Below are 19,956 nucleotides of genomic sequence, written 5' to 3'. Positions count from 1 at the left end.
CATCCCCTCTCCTCCCCGGAGGCTCACTTTTCCGCTGCGGTTCCTGCTGACTTTGCTAAGCTCCTCCACACACAGCTCCAGGTGAGAGGGGACTTGTGGACACATCTGAGCTAGGCTGTCATTTTCAAAGATATTTTCCTTAACATGAAGGAGGGATTAAACCTGGGAAATGGAAAATACAAAATCATAAGGACTGTCTGTTTTCGGGTCCCTCCCTTGCTGGCGGCCTCCCCATGCTCTTCCAGCCCCGGGTGTGTGTCCTTCCATGCTTCTGCCCCCTCTCACAGATTCCCGGCTCCTTAGCTGGCTTCGTCACGGTGTGGAGCACAGGATGTCATCCCCACATCTCCACAGAGCTTTCCCTCCCCTGCCCCGCTCGGCGGTCAAGGTCCTCTGAGCAAAGCTAACATTACTGACATATTTACCTGTGCTTATGTGCCAGCCACTGGGCTCGTCTATTTTAATCTTCACAACAGCCCTCTGGGGCAAATGCTGGGATGGTCCCATTTCACAGGAGAGGGAGGCACGGCTTGGCACAAATTCCCCACAAGCACACAGCCAGTAAGTGGCAGAGCTGGGCTGAGACCTTGGCTCTGTCTGACTCCAAAGCCACGCTCCTAACCCTGACATTTTGGAGCCTCCTTGTGCTAGAGAGTCTGAGTCTACCCTCCCTGCCTGCGTACCCTGTTTCCACACAAATGTCTCCTCTTCAGGGCACAGCGGGACTGTAGTCACTGACAGTGATGGCTCATCCTTCAGGAAACACTTGGCCCTCTACGTAGTGTTGTGACCCATGAAGGCCCCCAGGTGTAACCAGCACGGAACGGACGCTCAGGTCATAGAAGGCTCTTCAGGTAAATGGAGAAAGGGGGGGCGATCCTCTCTCCCTCCAGCATGTGGGGCAGGAGCAGCTGTGCTGAGACCCCCAGGCCCACACAGGACCCGCCCCCTCCCAGCAGACAGCAGCCCCTTTCATCCTGTCTGACTTAGCAGTTTATTTTAGGCATGGCCTGACCAGGTGTTCTGGGTCAATAGGCTTAGCTTTAAATAACTGGATTCCTCTCAGCGACTGTCTCCTTTAGAAGGGAAGGGACGTGATGGGAGAGGGGGCTAGGCCACAAGTCTGGAGACATCTGGGCTCTGTCACTGCCTTCACGGCCCCGGGCAGGCCCACCGCTGTTTCTGAGCTCTAGGCCTCCATTTCCTCATTTGTAAAGTAGAGAGCTGGGCTGGGTCACCTTGAACACCTGTTGCAGTCTGTCCCATGTCTCTGCTCTATGCCTGTGTTTGCAGAGAACAAAACACCTAGTGGAAAAGTGTCTGCTTCAGGCTTGGCATCACGGAGCTGAGCTGTCAGGGGAGGCAGTACAGTGCAGAGAAGCAGCTCTGCCCAAGTCGGCAGTCCTGGGTTCTAGTGTTGCTCGTGATACAAACTGAGTTGGCCTTAAATAAGGAAAGCCTAATTTTTCTCACCAGTTTTGAAAGTGGGTGATAAAGCTTCAAAGGATATTGTGAGGATTACATGGAGTGATTGCAGGTGAGGGCCCTTTGAACCCTTAAAACACTGTACAAAAAAAGTCAGTGCATCTGGCATTTCCTCAAAGAGCTAAAAATAGGATTGTCATACCATTCAGCAATTCCGCCTCTCAGTACATGCTGGAAAGAGTTGGAAGCGGGGTCTCGAAGAGATATTTATACATCCATGTTCATTGCAGTATTATTCACAATAGCCAAAAACTGGAACCAGCCCAAGTGTCCATTGACAAGAATGGATGAAGAAAATGTGGTCTGTACATACAATGGAATACTATGTAGCTATAAAAAGGAAGGAAATTCTGATGCATGCTACAATATGAAGGCGCCTTGAAGACATTATGCCAAGTGAAATAAACCAGACATAAAAGGACAAATATTATATGATCCCCTTTTCATGAGGTACTTATAAAAGCCTAATTTATAGGGACATAATAGATTAGTGGTTACCAGGGGCTGGGGGAGGTGAGAATGGGGAGCTATTGTTTAATGGGTACACAGTTTCTGCTTGGATGATGAAAAAGTTCCAGAAATGGAGAATGGTGATGATTGTACAACCTTGTGACTATACCTAATGCCACTGAATAGTATACTTAAAAATGGTTAAACTGGCAAAATTTACATATATTTTAGCATGTCAAAAAAAGTAAACGCACACTTTAAAATTTTTAGTTAAAATTTCTAGAGCTCTTTTGGCAAAACCTGGGAATGAGGAATCTAGTTCTCCTGTCTGAACTTAGGTGAGACTTGCTGGGGAGGTAAATTTTCTTCCTCAGTCAAATGGGGCTAAACAGCCACCTGTCTACCTCCCTCCCCCCGCCACCCCCGCGAACCCGGGAACCGGGTCCAAGCGTGCACAGACAGGCAGCCAGAGCACGTCCAGGTGCCACCCGTCACTCCCAGCTCATATTCCATTCTCAGGGCCACCGTGGATGTCTTCTCTGGCTCAGGTGTGGGCCCTTAGTTTGGAATGACAGCCTAAGGAGGGCTTTCTAATGGTAATCAACCTTTCCCAGTAGACCTGATTCAACCAGGCCTTTGCCCCCAGTGCCTAGCCGGGAGCCTGGCACACAGCAGGTGCTCAACATGGATTTTGTGACTGAGAGCTGCCCCAACTCAAGCCTTATTCAACACCATGCCAAATTTCTGCAGACTGGTATAAGGAGTAAACCAATTTCTGCGTGGTGAGAAGGCTCTGATGGGAGGGGAGGTGCAGATGAAGGACGAGGTGGTGCACACAGCAAACTATTTATTGTAAATGTTTAAATAATCACAATGCGCCCAGTGCTAAAGAAAACTCGGGCAGAGTGCTGCTGGGTGGCTGGACTTAGGGGGGGCTCCCCAAGAGGCATACCCAGCTCTGCGCTGGGAGGTGGGCTGCCACACAGGGCAGCACGCAAAGGTCTCAGTCTGGATTTTACCCGAAGCACCCCTGCTCCCCTATCCAAGGGGCTAAACTGCGTCTGACAGAAGCAGGAAGCACTGGCCCCAGGTGACCGGGACAGGGCACACAGGGCCTCCTCGGCCGAGCTCGGCAGGCTTCAGGCACACGCATGACACATGCCCATGTGTGGCCACAGGCTCCGAGCCGGTGGGTGGCAGGGAGCCCCAGCTGTCCGGACGGCGCCCCGGGGTCAGGGCTGTCCGGCCCGGGCCCCCTCCGGTCCCTGGGCTGGTGGGGCTGGGGGCCCTGCGGGCTCGGGGCGCGCGCGGCGCTCCGCACCGGGGTGCCGCGGGGGGGGCGGGGAGAGCGGCCGCCTGGCCCAGCCCCGCCGATGACAGGAGCCAGGGCGCCGAGGAGGGAGGAGCCGCCGCCGCCGAGCGCCGGGCTGAGGAGCAGAAAGAGCGGGGCGCGGAGTGCGGGCGGCTGGGAGCGCGCTGAGCGGGGGAGAGGCGCTGCCGCACGGCCGGCCGCAGGACCACCTCCCCGGAGAGAGGGGCCTCTTTATGGCATGTGGCTGGTAACTTTCCTCCTGCTCCTGGACTCTTTGCACAAAGGTGAGACCCGCGCGGGCGGCGGCGGCGGCGGGGCCGGGGTGCGCGCGGCTGGCGGCGAGGCAGGGCGCCCGGCGGTCTCCGGGTGCCCGGGGACCGACCTGCGTGCCTGGCCCCGGTGGGGCGCCGCGGGGGCGGGGCAGGGCCCCCGGCGAGGGGTCAGGGGAGAGCCCGCCCCAGGCAGCCCTGCCAGCCGCCCGCGCCTGCCTTTTGGGGCGCGCCCGTAGGGGTGGCGGGGAAGGAGCCACCCGGTCCTCTCCCCGCTCCGGGTCGGGCCGCGGCTCTGCCCCCGATCCCTCCCGCAGCCCCTTGCCCGCCGCGGCTTGGTGGCCTGGAACCCCAGGGCGCCCTCCGGGTCGAAGGGTCCGCAGGCCGGGACTGTTCACCCGGGAGCCCGCGCTCACTCCTCCTGCGCCTCCGCCGCCCCGGACCCCCGGCACCGCGCCGCATGGCGCTTCTGCCCGCCTTGCCTGGATGCAGGGCGGGGAGGGCGGTGGGGGGGCCCGAGAGCTGGGGGCCCTCGGATAGCAAGTTTGTTCTCCAAACCCAGAGGTCGCCTTCCCCCAGCCCTTCACCCCCCTGCCGCGGGCACTGGCTGCGCCGCCTTGGCCACCTTGGGCAGCGCGCCCCGAGGTGCGAGAGGCTCCGCTTCGGCGTCAGGTCAGCGGGACACGGGGACAAGGCTTCGGTTTTGGGGGGTGGGGGGGCCGTGTCGCTTTCCCTGGAGAGAAGGCGTTGCTAGGGGTGGGTCCGGGTGTTCGGCATGTCCAGACCTGCTGCTGGGGCGCTGCGCACCTGGTCGTCGGGGTGGACGGGACTGGAGGTTGGAAGGGGCAGGCATTTGCGACTTGAGTCACCTGGGCACAGAGTCGGGAGCAGGCGTTGCTGGTGGCGGGGCTTCCAGGCTATCGCAGAGGACGTGCCCGGGGCGCGCAGATGGCGGGAGCCCGGGCGGCTGAACTCCGCGCCCTAGCGCGGCGGAGCACACAAGCTCGTGGAAGCTCAGCGTTACCTGTTCAGCCCTCTTAACTTTTCTCCTTCGCGCCCTGGGGGCGGCTTCTCCCCCACTTTCCCCTGGCCGTCGCCCGGGCCCAGCTGCCGCTCTTGACCCCTACCGATGGGGGAAGGGCGAGCCAGCGGAAGGTTGGCGCTCCGGAAGGGAGGGGTCTAGTTCTTGGGGGCCCAGGCCCCAGGGGTCTGGAGTCTGCAACCTGCAGGAGCGGACTGCAGTATCTCATGGCTTGCGGGGAGCAGGGTGACCCTTAATTTATTCATAAATGCTGCTTGTCAAAGCCAGACTGAAGGCCAAGATCCTGCTGGGGTTTACCCAGAGATTGGGGTGCAGGGTGAGGGGTGGCCTCTGAATTGTGGACATAGTACTTGAGTTTCTCAGACCCACTGGGGTCCACTGGGTGGTCGTGGTTGGCTGACTTCTTGCCCCCCTACCCAGCACCCTCTCATCCCACTTAGTGGAGCAAGAAGCCTGCTTCCCTTGCAACGGCCCCCACTTGACACACACCCCAGCCCTCCCTGTGCCCAGGCTCTTCCTGACTCCCTTTGCCCCGCACGCCGGCTGGGCTCACAGCTTTAATTACATTAATATTAAAAATACATAAGGTGGGGAGCGGCAGCTCTCTCCCTGGCTGGTTTTCTCTCCACCCCCTACTCCTTTTCCATTCTGTCAGGCGAGAAGCAGAGACAGGAACGGCTGCAACACTCTTGTCCAGCTTTGTCCTCAAACCCCTCCCCCCTGGGGCCCCCCCACTTTCCGGAGACCTCTTCCAGAGCGCCCAGACTCCAGGAGTGGCTGTCCCTGAGCAAATACCTAAGGGATGCTCCCCTCCCCCTACCAGAAGCCAGGCATTAATAAATGAAGCCCAGGCTATTTGATAGGGAGCAGATATGCGTGGAGGTGGAGAAAGGCCCAGAAGGCCACAGGACAGCCAGAGGGGCAAAACCCTTTCCAACTTGAGAACGAAGTTGCCACTGGCCTGTAGCTGGGCTGGAGGTGCCAGGTGAGGTGGCACCTTGGCGGCCCTTGGGTCTGCAGAGCCCTGGCGGCCCTGCCATTCAGAGGCTCCAGCATCTGGGTTGGGCGCCAGGGCGACTCGCCAGACAGGCCTTTCTTTTTCTTCGTCCCTTAATTGGGTCTTAGGTGCCAGGCTGGTCCCTGGGGGCTGTTCTGCTTGGGGCGGTGGGTGGCAGTGGCAGGGAGGGCGGGTGGCGGAGGCGGCTGGGGAAAGATGGGATGCGGGGAGAACTGGGAAGAAGGGGCTTGGTGCGTTTTCTCTCTCGTCGCCAGTCACCCCCCACGGCACCAAGGAGAATGTAAATGTGAATGTTGGAGCCTGTTACAGAAAACAATATCCTCTTGCAATGATTTGTACGTCCATCTGTGAGGAGCAGGAGGAGGCAGGGAGAGAGGGAGAAGGCAGGATGAGATGGAGCATCCTCTGGATGGAGTTAGGCAGTTACTGAATGTGTTTTAAGCTTCTGTTATTTCCATTCCTTCCGAAATACCTTTTCTTGATGAAAGCTGAGCTCAGACCGATTCCCCAGAACGGAACTGGGAAGGTGTTTTAATAATCAGTTATCGAGTCTCCAATAACTGCCTTATTATTGCCAAAACAAATCCAGGTTTGGGCAGCCAGATGAACCCCAGTGAGGCGCTCTCCGTTGTTACATCCAGCGTGCCAGCATCTGTGTTGCCTGCATTTGCATTTTTACTGTGTAAAAGAACAAGCTTCCCCGGCCCTAAAATTCCTGTTTTCTAAAAGCCAAAATAATGGGTTGCATTGATTTTTCTTTTTTCATTTCCCACCCAACCTCTCAGATGGGGACTCATGGTTCTTCTCTCTCGAGAAGACCAAATTAAAAGCCTTCGTCAAGCCATTAAGAAAATCTCTAACACTCTGTTCAGTGTCTAATTAAAGGAGGGGTGGGGGAGCACTGGGGAACTGTGTTTTTTAAATCTTAAAATGCCAAACTCAACTTTGGGGAAGCAGGTGAAAGCCCGGCGAGCGTCCGGGTGGAGAGGTGGGCAGAGAGGCTGGAATAACCTGGGGGAGAATGGAATTGCTGTCGTGCCCGCCAAGCCTTTCAGATGCTTCTTATTGCTGGGCATTAGAGTCAGCTGCCTTTAATATATTTCTGCAGCAGAATGGGGAGCTCAATTAGGAACAAAAAGCAAGCAAGCAGTTGACCCAAAGGCAGCACTTAGGTTGGGTAGATCCCAGGAGACAGGCTGGAGAGGCTTATTTTTCTTAGATTAAGGAACAGGAAAGAAGTGGGCAAGCCAATGGGGGCTTTGGCCCAGCGATGCTTTGCTAAGGAGCAAGCCCCCAAGAGGCAGGCTGGGAGCCCCCAGGTGCAGTGAGGACGTCTGCCCGGAGCACCTCATGGGCTGTGGCCTTTGATGGAGTGGTACAGACTTTAAGCACTTGTTTGTGTCTCTGGGAATTCCATCCTTGTCACTTGCTTGGTCCCTTGCTCTGCTTGGTGAAGGATAATTTTATCTGTGGATGAATTGAAGGGAGGGTGGATGTTCAGCACTTTTTTTCAGGGGTACAGCTACCAGGCTGGGAGATTGTTTCCTCCCACATGAGCTTGGAGGACGTGTTTCTTAGGAACATTTGAAGCAGTCAAGAGGAAGAGAGCCCCCAGCCTGCTAAGTGCTTTCACAGCCCCAACCCAGTATATTCTAGCAGGCACACAAGTGCCCGAATGGGCTGGGCCACAAGCAGCCAAAACGGCAGGGTGCCAGGAACCTGAGGCCAGGCCCTAGATTTGCGTATAATTTGCATGCACATTTGCATGCTTACCTAGCCAGGCCAGGGGCTTGCCCTCTCTGTGTGAGTCGCCTCTAGATCTCAGCCTCAGTAGTGGTCAGGCCCGTTGTCTTTTCCTTGCAGAGGTGGGGGTGCGGCAGGAGTGGGGAGGACGACGGTGTTTTGTGGCGCTGCTCTCTCGCCTCTGGGTCTCAGCCTGCAGGGCCGAGCCTCGAGTTCTGCATCTGACAAGGCAGCCTGGAGGTCACCACTGGGGGGACGGGTGACAGTGGGCCCAGACCCTGAGGCAGCCCCCGCTGGGGGTGTCGGTTGTCTCTTGTGCTGCAAGAGGAGGAAGAGGGTGAAGACAGGGGTACACTGGCCATGGGAATCCAGGGCCGACATTAGCCTTCTGGTAGGTGTACCCCTAGATGGAAGAAGGGGGGTGCTTAGGACTATGGTCAGCAGGTGGAGAGGAGGCCATTGAAGGGAAGTGAGGCAAATGCTCTTTCACCCTCCTGGTTTGTCAGCATCCAGCCTGGAGGGATGCGTCCTCTAAGGGACATGGGGGTGAGCCCCTGGCTTCTGTTCTGTCATGTTAAGGCTGCAGGGGTCATGTGCGGGGGTTCTGGGGCCGGGAGTGGGAAGGCAGGCGCCGCGGACACGGTGAAGGGTGTGTGCAGAGTCGGGAGTAATGCTTGAGGAGCAAACAGTTCAGGCAGCTGGAGTGCTCCTCGCCGGGGAGCCAGCTGGGATGCCTGCAGTGGGAATGTGGCTTCGGGAACGGTTTTGTCTGCATTTCCGGGGCCCCGAGCAAATCCTGCCCCGGCAGGTGCAGCACCAAGGCCTCCCAGAGTGTTTTTCTGCCCATCTAATGATCTGGGAGGGCCGTGGTCCACCGGGAAAGCATCAAGGTTTCCGAAGGGTGTGGTGTGGAGCCTCAGGAAGTGGCTGAAGGTGGAGAAGGGGAGAGTCAGCCCGCAGAGGTTCAAACCCTCCCCTCTTCGTTTCTGTCAAGCGTTTTCTATATTGGAGTTGTGAAGAAAAAAAAAAAATTGCAACTCGCTGGTGTGGTGGAAATTTGTAGTCAAGGCAAACCCTTCATTCACATGCTGGCTCTGCGCTTACTGGGTATGTGACTTTGGGCCTGTCTGAGCCTCACTTTTTCCAGCTATTAAATGGGATTAGAGGAGATAATGCATAGGAATTAGCCAGAACATACTTGGTGCTCAGTAAATGTTAGGTGCCTTCCTTTTTTCTGTACTGCTCCTCCTGCCTTCTTCCCTCTGCCCCCACCCCAAAATCCATCACCAGGTCTTGTCCTGAGCAGTTGTACTAACGGCTTAGACTTTGTCCCAGTGAGAAAGGCTGAGTGGTGACCAGGGCAGAGGACTTCACTGCTTCCTTCTCTCCCCTGTCTGGGTGGCCTGCAGGACTTGTCCTCAGCAAGATAGCAGGTGCCTGGGGGTCCCCCAGGCAGCCTGGCACATTCCCTTTTCCCAGCCACAGCGAGGGACAGTTGTGGAAGAGGTGAGGGCAAAGGTTGGCTCCAGACTTGGATTTGAGGGTGAGGCAAAGGCCAGTCTCACACCTGCCAAAGGAAGGCTGGGGCTGGGAATGGTTATTCAGTCTTACCATGGGTGGTAGGACAGAGTAAGAACTCTCCTGGATTTGCTGCCGTAAAGCCCGTGTGAATGGGCCACATGCGATGAGCCCACATATGTTGTATTTGGATGATTTCTGTGTCTTTCCCTGCTGGGGTGAGCCTGGCTGTTTTTCAGGTAGTTTTCTATGTAGAAAACACCCTTGAGAGACCTTTAGGGGGAGGGGTGGTGTCCTGGGACCCCTCCTCCCTCCATGACCCAGTCAGCTTATGGGGAAGCAGCATGTGGCCCAGAGGTGAAGTGCTGCCCTGGGCAGGTTGGAGCTGGTGGGTCCCGAGTGTGGGGGAGGCTGTGGGTACTGCAGCCTGTGTACCACGGCTGACAGATGTTTGTCCAGCTCCGCTTCAACATGCACAGCATTAGCCTTGGGTCCTACCCCTGCCGTCCAGCTGCTCCCCTTATCCATTCAGCCGCCCCCACCCCACCTCCGTGTTCTTGCTCTACATGACGCTTGCATTGACAGTTTCCAAGGTCACCATCTTCATTAGGAACAGTTATTCAAATGCTAGTTGCTTATCCATTAGTGTGTGTGTGTGTGTGTGTGTGTGTGTGTGTGTGTGTGTGTGTGTGTGTGTGTGTGTGTGTGTGTGTGTTGGAGAGAACATTGTCTGTAGACCTAGAAAAGAAAGCTGGGCCTAAGTTAGGCAAGATACCTAATAGCTAATGTGCCTCTGTTTCCTAAATCTCTAAAATGGGCAAAGTAACCCCTGTGCTGACTGTCCCACAGGGCAGTTGTTAGTGCCTATGTGCCGGGAGGGCGAGGGGCCTACCACTGTGTATCATGTGACATTTTGTATACTGCCCAGGGCGACATATGAAAAACTATGTACAAACCACAGCAGACCAGTTTCCGCCTCGGGAACGCTCTGCTGCAGCGTGAGGTGCCATTACCGTCATTGTATCATACACGAGCAACAAAGGTCTCACAGCTGGGTGTGGCTGTCACCCCCTCTCTGCGCCCCCCTGTTACGGGGAGTTTTCTTAGCCTTTGCTTTCCATTGACATGGGGAACAGCTGCTGGGGTGCAGCCCGGCTGGCAGTGGTGTTCTTAGAGCCCACGTGGCAGATTCCCCAGAGGGAAGAGCCCACCTCTGCTCCCTCCCCAGGCCCTTAGAGGCAACTTTGTTCCCTGGCCCTTTGGACACACTTCCCACAGCACGGTTCTCCCTGCAGGAAAACTACAGTCTTCTGTGGTGAGAGCAGTAGTCACAGGGCCCTACCCTGTGTGACCTCGTTTGAGGGGACAGCAATTACCGGAATCCAGGCCCTGAGGATCCCGTGGCTTCAGTACCATGGACACCCGGCTTCCGGGGGTCCCAGAGCCGTGGGGTCCGAGGAGGGTGGGGGACCTGCTCTGGGTATGAGAGGGAGGTCAGGTGGCTGCCACGGGGAAAGCCTTTCTTGTTGGCAGGCACCCCTAGGGCCTGGAATCCACTCCCGGCCGGTGCCGAGGCGGCAGCTTGCGGCCATTCTTCTTCTTCTTGCTCCAGCACTTCCTGCCTCAGGAGGCTCCTGAAGGCGCCTGTGCCACTCACATGCCTCTGATGGCTGCAGAGCTCGTCCTCGGAGTCGGCCAAACCCCTGTCTTGGTCTGCCTCCTCGTGGTGACAGATCGTGGTCCCACATTCAAGGCCACCCGGGTCCAGCCCTCTTCCGCGTGGCAGCCCTTCCCTTGTGGACAGGTATCCTGCCTGGTGAGGTCTCTCCTCTGGGCATCCAGCATCCTTGGTTCCTCTGATTCTGCTTGTGTGATGTCATGCCATCTCTCCCAGATGCACCACCTTTCCCAGGGGTCGGCCTCTGCAGGCGGAGCTGCGGGGACTGGGGTCCAGTCCCAGCCAGAACACCGGCTAGCTGTGTCCCTGGGGTGAACTGCTCCACCTCTCTGGGCCTCCCTCTCCCCATCTGTAAATGGAGGAGAATGGATAAAATAATCTCTTAAGTCCCTCAAGAGTTAACGACCTAAAGCTAGGAATCTCTGGGAACAACTGTGCTGTCTGAGCCAACTCCCTGGAAGACCCTTCCTGGCCGTAAAGGGCCCTCCATTGACAGGCCCTGTCTAGAAGGCGCTGGAAGATTAAAGAGTCTGTTTGTCAGCTGTTGCTCACAACTTCTCCTGGAGCCTCACCCTGGTGAGGGGCCTTGTAAGTTGAAGGATGACTGAGCTTCACCAGATCTCCTAGGTTTCTGGTTCCTGGTTACAGGAACTATGTTTGTGCTAAGAATCTTAAAAAAAGAAAGAAAGAAAGAAACCATGTTTCTGATGGACAGAGGCAGAGCACTTGGGCACTGGAGCAATGCTTCACGTTGGGGTAGGACCACCTCCCTAGGCACATTGGGAAATTGGGGGGACACATTTTGACCTGAGGAGGGAGCTGCTGGCATTTGGCTGTGGGGGCGGGCAGATACACTTGGGAGGAAACATTTGATGCTTGGGACCGTCCCAAACAATTCAGAATTGCATACCCCAAATTGCAGTCCTTTGTCAGAAAACCCCCTTATGTATGTTCACTCGGAGACAGTGGACACTGCAGTGCCCACTGAGAAGCTCAGCCCTGAGTCACCGAGGCCCGGGTTTGAATGCAGCTCTGCCACCATTAGCTGGGCAGCCCTCGGACACTGCATGACCTGAGATCCTGTGTTTTTATTTGTAAAATGGGGTCTTGTGCGGGAGCTACCTTTGAGGGTTGTTGTAAGGATTGAATGCGCTATGATGCATGAAAAGGGCTGCTCACGGTACCTGGCCCAAAACAAATGCTGAAAAGACATAATGGCCACGATAATGGGGAAGACAGTGATAAAGCAGGTGTGCCGGGTTTGGGGGGAGGCCATGGACAGAAGGCATGGGACTCGATCCCTGCTGCTCTTCCTTTTCCCAGGGAAAGTACCAACTCTGACTGCCTGCAGATGGGCTGATGCTGTCTGGGGACTCGTTCTTCTCCTCCCCACGGTTTACACTCAGTCTGTCTCCAAGTGCGATCACTCAATAAGGAGGTTTCCTGATGTGGGAACCAGGCTCCATCTCCCTGGTCCTGACCTGGGTTTTGGGTGGACGTGGTGGGTTGAGCTGAGGCCCCACTGGTTGATCCCCTCTGGATCCACTCGTTCCTGTTGTGGGGTGAGAACAATCAAAGGGAAGGTGAATACTAGGTCTCAAATGAAAACCTTCATGTGGATGCATGGCACAATCCACTTTACAAATTAATCTAGGAAACCCCCCCAGGCCACATCTGCAGAAGTGCGTGAGGCCTGGGGGGCAACAGCGCTGTGGCTATTGCTCTGCTTTTATTGATCATGTCACTATTGTTTTCTTAACTTGATCACCAAATTAAGTTAGTAAACGTGGTGCTACGGTCCTGTTAGCCAAGTGCATGACAACTGTCTGTTGTTGGGAAAGCTGCTACTGAAGTCCGGTCTGGCAAATCTACTTTTTTTCTAAGAGGTGTTACTCAGAGTGTAGACAGAGGACCACCTGCATCAGAAATAGTTTCCTGGCCCTGTGATAGATTGGGTGAGTCTGTTACCTAGGGATCTACAGTTTTAACACTCTTTCTAGGTGATTCTTAGACACAGTCGTATTTGAGAACTGTCTTAAGTTGTTGTTCTTAGACAAAGTAATGTTCGAGAACCATCTTCAGTTGTTATTGTAGATGAGAGGTAAATAATTATTACGGGATATTTATTCCACAAATACTTATTGCTTGCCTGCTTTTATAGTAATACTTGTAACAGCAGCAATAAATCCTGAGGTGCTAGCAGGCCCTACGTACACCAGGAACTGTCATCTATATTAATGCATCTAGCCTAACAGCCCTTAATATAGACATAGTCACCCCCACTTTGTAGATGGAGGAAACTGAGGCCCAGAGAGGCTGGGTATCTTGCTGAGGCTACAGTCTGTCCATCGCAGAGCAGAGATCCACACCCGAGGAGCCTGGCGCCGGAGTCTGGGTGACCAAAGAGCGCTAGGTCCAGGCATCTCACAACCCAGAGGGCCCACTGCTTTTGCCCCCGGCTCCCCTGGAGACTCTCTGCTTCCTGGCATCCACACGGGCCGTGCCCAGGCAGGGATCCCCCTCGCAGGCTCTGCCCTCCCCTGGGCATGTTTCAGGGGCCCCAGCACAGGTGGATACTCCTGGATGAAAAGTCCCGTGAATGAGACGAGTAAATACTGTAAATGAAGAGAACAAAATGACTCACAACTCCCTGTGGAGGTGGCCAGGTGTTAATATTTCAGTCCCCTTGGGCTGTCATTTTTGGTGACTGGAGATGATGATATGGGCATAATTCAGGGTGCACCCAGGAGGGAGCCTCAGTTGGCCATTCCAACCCAGGCAGGTGGGGTGGGGGGCTCACGGGCGTCAAATACACGGGTGTCAAGTTTCCTTCAGCCTAATCCTGCTGGCCAGCCGGTGGAAGGCGAGCGAGCGAGTTGATGTGATGGATATTTAGGTTTCAGCAGTGACCCTGGGGGCAGCCCAAATGCCGGGGGTGGGGGGCGATTTCTGGTTTAAAAATATTGCAATGCTATTTCTACACTTCTAATCTCCTAGCGATTTGGAGCCTGTTTTACGAAACACGGCATTGGGGTGGCGCTCAATGTTAAACGGCAGAGAAGATTAAATGGGTTTAAGTCTGGGCGTCTGTCACATCACAACCGAGCCCATAACTTCCATTTTCTATTAAAAATCCATTTTCCCCTTTGACCAGAAGAAGCTTTGCTGTTGATCTGAATGTCTCTCCGCTGATGAAGTGTTTCCCTCTTGTTCTCTCTGTAAATATGCCTGCTTCTGTCTGCAAAGGGGAGAAAGAGCTGGGGGCATGGCTGGGATTTAAGGGGTGAATAGGCATTTCTGTATGAAGACTTGCTTTCCAAATTAGGGCTGGGTTCCAGAGAAGAAGTGAGGGAGAAACCTCTAAGCTTCGAATTCAGCATCATGTCAGAAAAACTCGGGCTTGGGAGTCAGGCAGCCCTTCACTGAACGCTGGCTTCCTCTCCTTCTAGCTCTACAATCTTGGGGAATTTCCTTCTCCCCGTGAGCCTCTTTTTCTTCACCTGTAAAATGAGGCTGACAGGATCCACTCATACCTTGTGTGAAGGCCAGATGAGAAAATGCCTTGAAGCACGCAAGCCCAGTGCCTGGCACACAAGCAGGTGCTCAAGCAGTGTTCAGCCCCTATCTTTTGAGAACTCTGACCTGGTAGCCATGCCAGTCAGCCCCCAGGGAAACAGATATATGGTGAATAGCTTTACCCTCCCTCTCTGGGTGGCTGTCACCAAACCAGTACCTTCAGCTTTGCCTGGCACAAGCCCTGGGCTGTGGGTAACCCTTCCCTGCTCCCTATCTCCTGTGTAAGCTCCTGGAAGGGGGGCCATTCTCCCTGGCCTTTGTCTTCCACCATACTTGCAGTCCTGCCGGGCACACGGCTGGAGCTCAGTCAATGTCTCCCAGGGAAGCAGAAGCCTTCCCTGGTCCCCCGGGTCAGAAACAGTCAGCCGAGAGGCCGTAGGAGTAGGAGGAGAAGGGTTTGAGTACTGCACAAACTCACAGCATAGTAACCTTAGCAGCTCTGCACCACTCAGGCCTCCCTGGAACACGAGGCACAATCCTAGCCCTTATGTCGGCACACGCCCATTGTGGGGCACCAAGTACTTACATGTTCCATTTTAACTGCTAGGCAGCCCTGGGAGGCAGAGAAGACGGTGCAATCCATTCCCTTTTGTAAATGAGGAAGGTGAGGCTCAGAAAGGCAAGTGGCTTGACTGAAGTCACTCAGCAGGTCAGGCATGAACCCGAAGATGGCACTGTCCCAGGATTCCATCTCTTGTGCCAGGTTTTCTCGCTCCTCTTAGAGCTTGCTGAGACTTTGCTCTGAAGATTCAAACAGGAGTCTGAGAAGGAGGGCAAGTCCCCACCATAGAGGCAGTGCAGACTCCCCGAGGTCAGAGTGAGGCCCTCAGGCCCTTGCCACGGCCCCTTCTGTGGCCAGGTGACTGGCACACCCATCACTGCTGCAGCCACTCGCTGGTGCCCTTAGGCCAGCCGTCATCTTGGGACATGGCAGTTTCCCCTTTACGGTTTTGCTCACCCCTTTCTCTTGGCAGGTGGGGTGAGGCTAAATTAATGTTTAAGGGCTTCTGCATTCTGGGCTGACAGGTGCCTTGTGATGGTAAAGTATGAGTCCGACATAAGTGCAAAATGCTATTGTTTTACACCTGAGGGTGATGTTTCATAATGGCAATGCCCTGTCAGAGCCATACACGGAAATGAATGGTTTGTCTAATCCTTCCAGCTCCCCCATCCTCAGAAGACAGCAGCTTGCGTCCTGGGCTGGGAGAAATATGAGGCTACTCACCTTTTGCTATAAATCTGTTGTTTCATCAGCCCTGACAGGTGGCTGGACAATCCCAGTCAATTCATCAATTAGATCTACTCATATGTAGTTGCTGAGAACCCCACATCCTTGGCTCTGGCAGGATCTGAGGCCCAGAGTGCAGAAGGCCGCCGTCACTGTGGCTGATGCTCCTGGTGGGAGCTGACGGAGGCCTGGGGAAGGGGCTGGCTCGGCAGGCAGGGAGGGTGGAAAGGATTTCTGGCCAGGAGAGAAGGAGACTAGGAATGTGTTTTTAGGGTGGGCTTGGGATGGAGAAAGGATGGGGAGGGGTACCCAGCCTGGAAAACCAGATCTTGTGGTTTGGTTTGTCTTCACTGTGGTTCATACAATAAATGAATTCCATCCCTGGGTCCTGAAGTAAGGCACAGTTAGGGGCGGGCCCCAGCTCTGACACTTACACTGGGTAAGTTAGCTAGCTTGTCTGAATTTCCTTATTTGTAAAACTGAAGCAATGATAACATCCCCCAGTGAGCCATGAAGATTAAGTGCAATAACATCTATTGGGCCTAACCAGGTAGTTACCGGTGAAAGGTGTGGTGGCTATTGTTAATTGCTGGTGGTATTCCTGAGGTTAATTGCCGAGGGCTACATCATACTTATCCTTAAATATTTTCTTTCCCTGTCCCTTGAATCAGACAATTCCTGAATTCTCCTTCAAGAATCTTTCTCAGCTACCTAAATCCATTTGTCAGGCACAAACATCTTTCTGTTTCCTGATAGATTTTGGCTCCCCAAATCCATAAAGCTGCCACAGTGAGGGTGTCTGATTAACTAGGTTGTCTCAGAAGCACCTAGAACCCCTGGCTTACACAGGCTAAGTGTTGTCTGAAGTGTCGGGTCCAGTGGGGGCCCCTGCCTGGAGGAGGGTGTGTGGGGGTATATTCACCCTGTCCTTGGCCAGCTGAATATGGACATTGATGACCAGGTGGTGTTTGTGGACGGTGCAAGCCCTCTCTTTATTATTGTCGTGGTTACAATGATCTGGTGGTTCAGAAATAAGCCTCTGGGCTCAGATTGCCTGAGACTGCATCCCAGGAGCCCGTGCATGCTGGCACGAGTTCTTTGGTAAGTTGCCCTGATCTCTCAGGGCCTTCCTTTGCTCATCTGTGACCCAGGGCAATAGTTGTACCTACCTCATAGTGCTGCTGGGAGGATTAAAAGAGGTCATAAAAGTAAAGTGCTTACAACAATGCCTGGTATTTGTTGACTGGATCTCAATAGGGAAGTCATTCAGAAGGTGAGCAGGTGTGTGGACAGCAAACCTCGTAAGTGGGGATCCTAAGAGAAGCCACCCTAAGCCTCCATTTCCTTACATGTGGCATGCTGTGATTTCGTGATCTTGGAGATCACTCTAGCCACCGCGAGCTGGGCATGCCTCTGAGCCTCGGAGGGTCCCCCGATGGGCCAGTTTCCTCTTCCACAGAGCAGACACCGACCCTGGGACTGTCATGAGACGGGGGCAGGGAGAAGAGGGAGACAGGAAGGCGATGCTTCTCCCTCCCCAAGAGCCTGTCCGCCACAAAGGGCGCAGTGTCTGGTGGGGACAGCAGGTGCATCTGCTGCCGAGAGGGTGCCCCGACACCACAGCAAGTTGCTCATGAATGTGTTTCCAGCACCGCCGCTAATGGCTTCATCACGGCTTTTTATGAGATGATGTGAATTGCTCTGACCAATGAGGCTTAATGGCCTCCCTCAACGACCTGCCTGGTATATTCTCCCTGGAGGCCCGGCTCAGAGTTAAGCCAGGAATATGAATATGGTCCGGATGTAGGCCCTCCCCCTTTCCATAAAGTTGTGGAAATTGAGGTCAAGTTGGGTCCCCAGCAACGTTCTTTCAACAAGGGGCTGAGTGGCTTGCTTGCTCCTTGATGAGAGGGAGTGGCTTCCAGCCGGAGACCTGGGACTAGGCCCTCTTCCTCTGGGCTTCCCTGCATGTGTTGAGAGGTGGCCCCTGTTTAGGTGGCAGGCTCCTAGGTAGGGACAGAGGGAGGCCCTGATTCTGCCACCATTCCAGTCGGGGCAGGACAGACTGAGACCCTGTGCCGGGATGCACGTTGCAGACAGCTGTCCTCCTTGTCCGGTGGCCCTGCTGACGTCAGGCAGCTCCGGTTGTCAGCACATACTCCCAAGGGACTGAGTATGCAGAGACATGCAGTGGCAGCATGTCAGGGATGCACAGGGTCTTTGGGCCTTGTCCCTCCTCCCCACCTTTCACATGGGATCAGAGAGGGGAAGGGAACTCCACAGTCAGTCAGCATCTCGGCCAGGTTTACAATCTGTGTGAGTCTCTCGCTTCCCGAGTCGATCTTATCCACTCACAGACCCCCTTGTCCTTGTTCAGCCCCCTGGGGCTGTGCATTTTCCAAATCCACCTCCGCAGGTGGAAGACGGTGTTCGGGCCCTCGTGCTGTCTTCTATCTTCCAGGCGAGCGTCTCCGTTCCTCTCAGAACTTGGTCTTGAGAGCCATTCACCTGCTGTGAAAATGAGCCAAAGTCCTCTGGGAGCAGTGGGTTCGATTTTCAGATCTACAGCCTATTAGCTGTGTGGTCTCCGGCAAATCACGTGACGATTCTCAGCCTAGGAAAGGGAATGATAAAAACGATACGCGGTTGTACAGATGAGCTGAGTTTGGGTGCAAACCTGCTTGTGTACAGGAGGTGCTCAAATGTTTGTTACCTAAGCAATCTGTGTTTCTCCGAAGGTGTGAATGCCAGTAGTGGATTCGTGGCCTCAGACCCTCCAGCATAGCAAGGGGGTGGCCACCTGTCTGTGGCCTTGGCTTGGCGTGGAGAATGAGGTGTTCTTGCCACTCCGATGCTGGGCTGGACGCCCCTGTAGGGCAGGAACTGCCTCTTCTTCCCCTGCGCCAGTGCGGGGGGGTATAGGCAGTGCCCAGCAAGTGTTCGTAGAATGGCTGATGCTTGCAGGTTGCATGAACGAGCGCCAGCGCTGCCTGCTCCTTGGCTAACCAGCCTCTCCCCTCCTGCCCTGCAGCCCGCCCTGAGGATGTCGGCACCAGCCTCTACTTTGTAAATGACTCCTTGCAGCAGGTGACCTTTTCCAGCTCCGTGGGGGTGGTGGTGCCCTGCCCAGCCGCAGGCTCCCCCAGCGCGGCCCTTCGATGGTACCTGGCCACGGGGGACGACATCTACGACGTGCCACACATCCGGCACGTCCACGCCAACGGGACGCTGCAGCTCTACCCCTTCTCCCCCTCCGCCTTCAATAGCTTTATTCACGACAATGACTATTTCTGCACCGCGGAGAACGCTGCCGGCAAGATCCGGAGCCCCGACATCCGCGTCAAAGCAGGTAAGGGACCAGACACAGCTCCCCTCCGGTCTGAAGGCAGAAATGGGGAGCGGGCAGCTCCCACCGTTCTGAGGAAATGCACGTAACTTGGAGGAAGTAGTCCCGAGGAAGGCTTCTCCTGCTTTGGAGTTGGGGTGCTGCCGCTTGCTGGGTGTCCTTAAGCAGAGCATGCACCTTTCTCAGCCTTAGGTCCCTCCCCTGCTCCTCAGTACACGTGGCGGCTAAAATGAGATGGCGCTTGTTTAAATTAAGTGAAATGCTCAGGTCAGTGCTGGAGTCTCGGAAAACATACAGTGGTTTCCTTCTTTAAGAAACCCTTTTACTGAAATACAGAAAGAGAATTGTACATATTATAAATAGAAGTTTGATGAATTTTCACAAAGTTTGACTAACATCCAGATCAAGAGATACAATGCCTGCGCCTCAGAATTCCCGTCATGCTTTTCTCTGTCACTACTCCCCTGGGGGAGACCACTGTTCTGACTTCTAACTATACAAATGTTTGCTGACTTTTGCACTTAAAACCGAGGCCTGGGTGTGTATTCTCTTGAGTCATTTGATCACGTTGTGTTTGTGGGATTTACCCCTACTGTGCACACTTATTGCACACTCGTTGCTGTGCAATCTCTTGTTCAGTACCCTGCATTACCCATTCCATTTTGATGGATGTTTGAGTATATTTAATGTGGACAGACATTTAGGTGAAATTCAGGCTGGAAGAATTAGCAGTGAAGGAGTTTGGTGTCTGCAAGAGAATGGAGTCAAGGCACTGAGGGTTTCACAGCTGGTCTCTTCAGAGAAAAATAGAAATTTCTCTGGGTTAGGTCAGGAGTGAGGGAATGGCTTGGATCATCTGCTCTTATCCAGGACGTCATGATACGCTGGTGTGTCCTAAGCAGCTGTGAGGTGCGCCCCAGGTAGCAGTTAAAGCACCGAAGTTTGAAGTGCGATTTTCTTAGGCGAGCTCTTTGGGTGGAGAGGAAGGTAGTGCTCCAGCCACGATGGTCACGCACCTGGGAGCACCATCCTTTCTGGCGATTGTGTTGGGCAGGGCAGAGTGGGTCCCAGGAAAGGCCCCCCAACCTGCATGCCTCGTGACAGGTTCTGTAGGATCTCTGACTTCTTCAGACCTACAGGGTTCCCAGTAGCTTGGAAACGGGGTGTGCATAGGGGTGAGGTGGGTGACAGCTCTAAGTTAAAGAGCTGGTCTTCATCCCATGGCTTGTTTGGGGGTAGAGTATGAGCTCTTAGCACCGAGGGCCCTGCTCAGGGTACCTCCCCAGGGCTG

At 54.6% G+C, this 19,956-nt stretch overlaps 1 protein-coding gene across 3 annotated transcripts in view; it reads left to right on the top strand.

Annotated features, from left to right (window-relative positions):
* Positions 1 to 3,358: 3,358 nt before the first annotated feature.
* The window catches only part of DSCAML1 (DS cell adhesion molecule like 1), a 322,440-nt gene continuing 305,842 nt past the window's right edge, over positions 3,359 to 19,956 (top strand). For 2 of the 3 annotated variants that reach the window (XM_036919868.2, XM_036919869.2), the window contains exons 1-2: positions 3,376 to 3,531; positions 18,351 to 18,668. In XM_036919868.2, the coding sequence (XP_036775763.2) occupies positions 3,486 to 3,531; positions 18,351 to 18,668 (364 nt within the window). In that variant the 5' untranslated portion in view covers positions 3,376 to 3,485. Of the gene's footprint in view, positions 3,532 to 18,350; positions 18,669 to 19,956 lie in introns of all 3 variants that reach the window. The other variant, XM_036919865.2, reaches the window with a different exon arrangement.

This window comes from Manis pentadactyla, chromosome 13 (genome assembly GCF_030020395.1).
Source record: "Manis pentadactyla isolate mManPen7 chromosome 13, mManPen7.hap1, whole genome shotgun sequence".
Classification (NCBI taxonomy): domain Eukaryota; kingdom Metazoa; phylum Chordata; class Mammalia; order Pholidota; family Manidae; genus Manis; species Manis pentadactyla.
The sequence above is the reverse complement of the archived record's forward strand: the minus strand, read 5'-3'. Positions and strand labels throughout refer to the sequence as shown.